The following is a 6307-nucleotide window of genomic DNA, read 5'->3' on the forward strand; positions in this document are numbered from 1 at the left end:
GAAACAGTGAGAAGTGCTCTGGATTCAATGCCAAATATAAAAGGGCCACCTTTTATTGAATTGCTGACATGGTTATACAGTAGTCAAGATTTAAAAAAAGATTTAATTTGATATTGAAACTTCAGATTCTTCTATTCTGGCCTGTGTGGTTCAACCACTGCAAATCATTCTGAAATAGGATTAAGACTCGCATTGAAATGAATCAATGTTCATATAGAAAACAAGTTGCACAGTACATTTTAGGAAGGAAAAAAAATCCTCAGGTTCATAAAATATTTAAGCAAGCAAAATCAGTGTAGGGTTATTCTCTTGGTCATCTGGTCCTGCAAGGCTGATTTCCACACTAACCATCAAACTGTGTGGTTCAGTTGGTAGAGCATGGCGCTTGCAACGTCAGGATTGTGGGTTCGATTCTCACGTGGGACAAGAAATGTATCCACTCAATACTGTAAGTCACTTGTGTCTTAGAGGATGCGTTTTACCCAATAATTGGGCAAAAGATCAGAATTGGGCTGCCGGTGTAAACGCATCCAGAGTGCTTTAAAGCGAAGCTGGTACTTGATGTCATCTTAAATCATGTTTTTCAGGCCTTTAGTAATGCAAATGACCTCCTGGACCAAAGTCTACTCTGATAAGAAGTCATTTGGTATTGGCCAATTGCACTTCAGTTGAAAGAGTAACCAATCCAGTGGTTTAGAGTCTGATCCACTCATACTCTTCATTGAATTAGACATCACCCAGGTTGAAGGCAATATGGTCCTCAAACAGAGCGATACACAGCATGATTGCACCCCCTGCCAACAAGCCTAGGTTCTGTAGCAGGAAGCGAGTCCAGGGTCCCATCGGGCCAGGATCACCATGAAGCATCTCAGGCAACTATTGAGCAAGAGGAGAAAATATGACAAATGCAGCATTATTAAACTGACCAAAGTAATACACACAGTTGTCTGTAAAATGCCTTTTCACACTAAGCCGAGCTGTGCTGGCCTCGTTACGCAGCCACTATAGTTGCCTGAACCATGCTGGAAAGGACGATGTGAAAAGGAAATATCCGACCCAGCACAGTGCAGTTCATGTTGCCCCGATAATGTGAAATGCATTCCACCGTAGTGACTCACCATGTCAGCGAGGGCGACATAGAGGAAGACCCCAGCGGTGAGGGTGAGGATCCAGGGGGAAATGTGGGCTGACTGGTGGCCCAGGACAGAGCCAATTAGCAAGCCTACAAAACCCAGTAGGGCTGATACAGCACTGAAGATAACGAGTCTACGAACAGGCCACCCTGCTCCCATCAGCACTGCCAGGTCACCTGCAAAGATAAACACAATGCATCAATTTGATAGTCTCATACTCATTACAAAGGTCTACCTGAAATGTTATAGTACCAGGCTTAAACTTTTGAAGGGCATGTCGATGTGCAATGCTTGTATGTGTTGCACCCATCTCTGTTTTTACATGCACCTCACAAAAAGGTGAGATGTTCGTGTTTACCTACCTAGCTCGTGAGGAAGCTCATGGCAGAACACAGCTATGGTGGTGCTGAGACCTCCAGCCAGACTCTGAGAGAATGCAGCACCAATGGCCAGTCCATCAGTAAGGTTGTGTACCCCATCTCCCATAACCACCATCCACACCAAGCTTCCCATCCCAACCTGCTCCTGGCCAGGCGGGCTGTGTGAATGACCATGACTATGCTGCTCAGTGGAATGTGTCTGCTCAAGAACAGTGGGGCCTGAAGAACGGGAGGGATGAGAAAGATGTTTTACAATGCAACGGTTCAACTCTGCCAATACGGACATAAATGCTCTCAAGTTACATAAGTATTACATTCCAACTCACTCTGCAGAGCAGTAAGCTCCCTCTCTGGGTCAGGATTTAGTGTGGTGTTCTGCTGCTTCCGCTTCCTCTTAACTTTCTGATGACAAAAACAAACAATTTAAACATTCCATGTGAAATCTCAATTGCATACACCTCGCGTCCTCTCTCCTCGCTGCCTCAAAACCCATTGGAGGAGATGGTCAGAGGGGCGGGACCTCGGGCTTTCTCATCCAATGGATTTTGAGGAGGCAAGGAGGACGCAAGGAGTATGCAATTGAGAATCTCCCAATGACTACTATGCACAGTGTATCATAAAACAGGGGCACAACTTCAAACTCTTCCCTTTATTCTCTAAATCCAGCTAACCTTATAATGGGTCCTCAGTCCTAGAAGGCTCTCGAAGATGAAGAGGAGGTAGCACCCTCCCAGCACACAAAGGCCCTTCAGTATGGAGTCCTGTTCTTCAGAGTGGCTTGAGAGTGGCCCAGTCTTAGTCTGCAAGACACAGATAAAACAAGACATGGTTTTCAGTCAACGCATTTCATTTTAAACTTATTTACTACTAGATTTTACAACTTAACCCTCCATGACTAAACAGAGACAGTAGCACTGGTATGTATGTAGTGTTTGACAGTTTGGTAGGGTGTTTACGTGAGGCAGGAGATGCAGCAGGGCATCTCCACACAGCGTCCCCACAGCCAAGGCTGTCATTGGACAGAGGAAGGAGCGTAGGCGGGCAGGGGGCAGAAGGGGAACCAGGCTCAAAGACAGCAGAGACGGCAGGCTGATCACAGCCAGAGCTAAGGAGCTCCATCCCAAAGCTGCGAAAAAAATATATATTATATTCATTTTGATGTTGTATTCATTCTGCTTAAACAATAGGGTATTGTAGTTTCCAGGGTTATGTTAAGTCTTAGTGTATCCTAACTGTTAAGTTATGCTCCAAGTTGTAAAAGGCTACATTACTTTTTAAAACATCCTATATCAATAAAGCATTCCCTCTCATAGTTGGTATCTAGTTTCATAAATGCACCTTTGAGGAAAGTCACACTCCTTTCTGACTCCGCCCCATCAGTCTCTGGGTGGCGTAGACAAACACCACTTTCAATCTGGTACAGTAGGGCTGGGCACAGGAGGGTGAAGTGGGCAGGAGTAATGTGGGGTGCCTTTCCCAGACCGAAATTCCACAAGAGCTGAGTAACATTCAGACACTGAAAAGGAAAGGGTTAAATTTCCACAGAAACTGTTTATGTAAGAGGATTGTTTTGATAGTGGATTTTCTCATTAACTCCCTTTAAATAACCATGTCAAATAAAAACCTGAGGAGGATAACATTTAGCCAAGATCAGTAAGCAGAATTGAGTTGAGAGCTTTGTGCGTTTGGCACAAAACATTAACCAGATCAATTGTCTTTTATTGACTACTCACGTTCCCGTGAAGATGCCTCTGAGTGGGGTGATTTGACACGAGGGAGTTAAACATTCCTTGGACAGGAATAGAGTGTGCAATAGGGGATGACCACGGAAGGACCTCTTCCTTAATCCCATGATCAGAGGATAATGTGGTGCCCTCTTTATACCTAGATCCAGCAGACCCCGATATCCCAGGCTGTGGGGTTCTTTCAGAGGGGGTTGAGAAGAAGAAGCAGCACAGTTTATTCAGGTGTCATTGCATAACTAACTACTCATAACCGGATGAGCACAAATGCTAAACTTCCGTACTTCAAAAGTGGCTCGATATCTCTAACAATCATGGGATCAAATCAGTTGTAATATCAGTTTCTCACCTGGCTGCGTTTGCAGAGGGGGGTGGTTGAATAGGCCTACTGGGACTGGGGGTGTCGGTTTCCTGATCGTCATGGTCATGAGATTGTGTTTGAGGAGGGTGAGGTTGTGTCAGAGTGTTATGGTTGTGCCTCGACCCTCGGTGGCTGATCTCCAACACACTGACCTGCCCTAGTCCCAGGCTGCCCAGTAACTTCTGCAGGCCCTTATAGGTCAGGGTCCCATTGTCTCCATACTGATGGAACAGACGCTGCAAGTAGAAGACCTGGAAAAAAAGACAGGTATTTTACAAGAGTAAATGGACAGCTGAACGGATCAGAAAGAGCAATAATCATCCGTGGTAAAATACTGGCATTGTTAAACTATTAGAGTAAGCCATTTTATATTTTTAACAACGCACAAAATAGATTTAGTGTTGTTGACAGCAGTGTCTCAAAGGTTAACTTGTGACCATATCAATTCTAAATTACGTCGTACTGATCTATTGAGGCCAAATTCAGATATTTCAGGGGCCTGGAGACAATACAAACTGGTATAGCCTGTCTTCCACAATAGTCTCACCTGCTCTTCAAAAGCCTCATCTAAATGTTCAGATGTCGATCCCTCTTGTCGGCTACCATTTGATATCCTGTCTGTCATATTCCATGGTGTTTTCATTGTGCCACTGAGAGAAAGTCGCGCCCCTGCCCCAAACTCCAGCAGAGGCAGACAGAAAAATAGTCCCACGGCGAGTGTCAGTAGAGGTGACATCCTATAAATTAACTGCAAAAAGGAATATGAAGAGGCAAGTTCATTAAAATCAGTACCGTGAAATGTCTCAGTAACTCCTTAATGAACGTTGTCAGTTTGTTCCTCATTTAGTCCGCAAAATAGAAACTGGTACAGTTGCTGAATGCCAAACATTTCACTGGTCAGCGAACCTACAAAACCTGAAATTTCTTGGGGGGCCTTACAGGCAACTCAGGTGGGTTGTTCGTTGTTGCTTTCACCAGTCGCGAAATACATTCTCTTGTCCTGCTGCTTAGAGGATTGAAGAGTCTGGTTGTGGGGGGTGAGTCTTATTTTTTTTTAGTTAATATTATAACGACTCGTTCATTTACAGCCGAGTCATGAAACAGATAAGACCGCAAAGCATTGATAACAGCAATTGACCTACCTTCTCCAATGAAGCAGGATGAATTGCCCAAGCCAAGGCTCGTGAGAAATGTTCATAACTTCAATATATCCATGTCCTGGCTAGAACGGAGTGGCGTTAAAGAGAACGGCGTCTTTTTATAGCCACTAACCGAGGCTAACTGCCATGTCTTGTTGGCCAAAGCATATGGATGTTTTATAAACGCCGACGGTCTGTGTTCAACACAGGTTTAGGAGCTCATATACGTTTTGTTCTATGAGATAATCTTCATCAGCCGTCACTTTTTGTCAATGTTGAAGTATTTATGTACTCAAAACAAGAACATAAAGGCTTCATAATTCATAAAGGTCATGTTAATTGACTGATTATCTCAGAACAAAACGTATAAGAGCTCCTGTGCATGTTAACCTCAGACCTTAACCACACTGCTAACCTTATGCCTAACCATAACCTTAAAATTAAGACCAATGATCCAGAGGTAGAAAATACAAACAAAAAACAGAAACAAGTTATACTCTTGGTGGTTCAGCCAGTTCACTTACCTTTACCTCCTCCCTATAGGCTGACTTGTCATTGTTGTTTATCAGGCCTACAACCATGGTATTGTCAGCTAACTTGATGATGGTGTTGTGCAACGCCACGCAGTCATGGGTGAACAGGGAGTACATCAGAGGACTGAGGACACACCCCTGGGGGGCCCCTGTGTTAAAAGTCTGAGTGTTGTTGGATCCAGTTGCAGAGGGAGGTATACAGACGCAGGGCTCTGAGCTTGTAGGGAACAATAGTGTTGAATGCTGAACTGTAGTCAATGAACACCATTCTCACATAGGTGTTCCTCTTGTCCAGAAGTGTTACGGCCATGTGAATAGCGATGGAAATGGCATCTTACGTGGATCTATTGGAGTGGTAGGCAAATCTGAGTGGGTCCAGTGTGCTCTTATGCTGGCCTTTATGTGGGTCATGACCAGCATCTCAAAGACCTTCACGATGAACGGTGTAAGTGTGATGGGGCTGTCGTCATGAAGTGCTTCAAGAGGTTGGACATGTCCCAGAGGGCCAGACGGTGGTAGGCCTGATCACCGACGACGATGAGACAGCCTATAGGGAGGAGGGCAGAGACCTGGCAGTGTGGTGCCAAGACAACGACCTCTTCCTCAACGTCAGCAAAACAAAGGAGCTGATTGTGGACTACAGGAAACGGAGGGCCCGAGCACGCCCCCATTCATATCGGTTGAGAGCTTTAAGTTCCTGTGTCCACATCACTAAGGATCTATCATGGCCTAAACACACCAACAAAGTTGTGAAGAGGGCTAGACAACACCGCTACCCCCTTTAGGAGGCTGAAAAGATTTAGCATGGACCCTTAAATCCTCAAAAAGTTCTACAGTTGCACCATTGAGAGCATCTTGACTGGCTGCATCACCACTTGGTATGGCAACTCCTTGGCATCCGACTGCAAGGCACTACAGAGGGTAGTGCAGACGGCCTAGTACATCACTGGGGCCGAGCCCCAGGCCATCTTTACCAGGCAGTATTGGATGAAGACTCTAAAAATTGACAAAGACTCCAG

The 6307-nt window shown here is 45.0% G+C and overlaps 1 protein-coding gene across 2 annotated transcripts; it reads right to left on the reverse strand.

Annotated features, from left to right (window-relative positions):
* Window positions 1-23: 23 nt before the first annotated feature.
* On the reverse strand, window positions 24-4889 carry LOC110492110 (zinc transporter ZIP5). Of its 2 annotated transcripts, XM_036947039.2 has the most exons (12): window positions 4759-4889; window positions 4556-4619; window positions 4164-4364; window positions 3605-3867; window positions 3247-3436; window positions 2852-3029; window positions 2470-2639; window positions 2185-2313; window positions 1840-1915; window positions 1496-1732; window positions 1119-1309; window positions 24-876 (listed from the first exon to the last, which is right to left on the reverse strand). In XM_036947039.2, exons 1-12 carry the CDS (start codon window positions 4812-4814, stop codon window positions 727-729), a joined length of 1905 nt encoding a protein of 634 aa, XP_036802934.1. In that variant the 5' UTR covers window positions 4815-4889; the 3' UTR covers window positions 24-726. The 2 variants fall into 2 exon arrangements, with proteins under 2 accessions (XP_036802934.1, XP_036802935.1); XM_036947040.2 differs by lacking the exon at window positions 4556-4619 and having other exon boundaries at window positions 4759-4850.
* Between the last annotated feature and the right edge of the window lie 1418 nt (window positions 4890-6307).

Source organism: Oncorhynchus mykiss, chromosome 16 (assembly GCF_057628025.1).
Source record: "Oncorhynchus mykiss isolate SJ-2025 chromosome 16, ASM5762802v1, whole genome shotgun sequence".
In the NCBI taxonomy this organism is placed as follows: domain Eukaryota; kingdom Metazoa; phylum Chordata; class Actinopteri; order Salmoniformes; family Salmonidae; genus Oncorhynchus; species Oncorhynchus mykiss.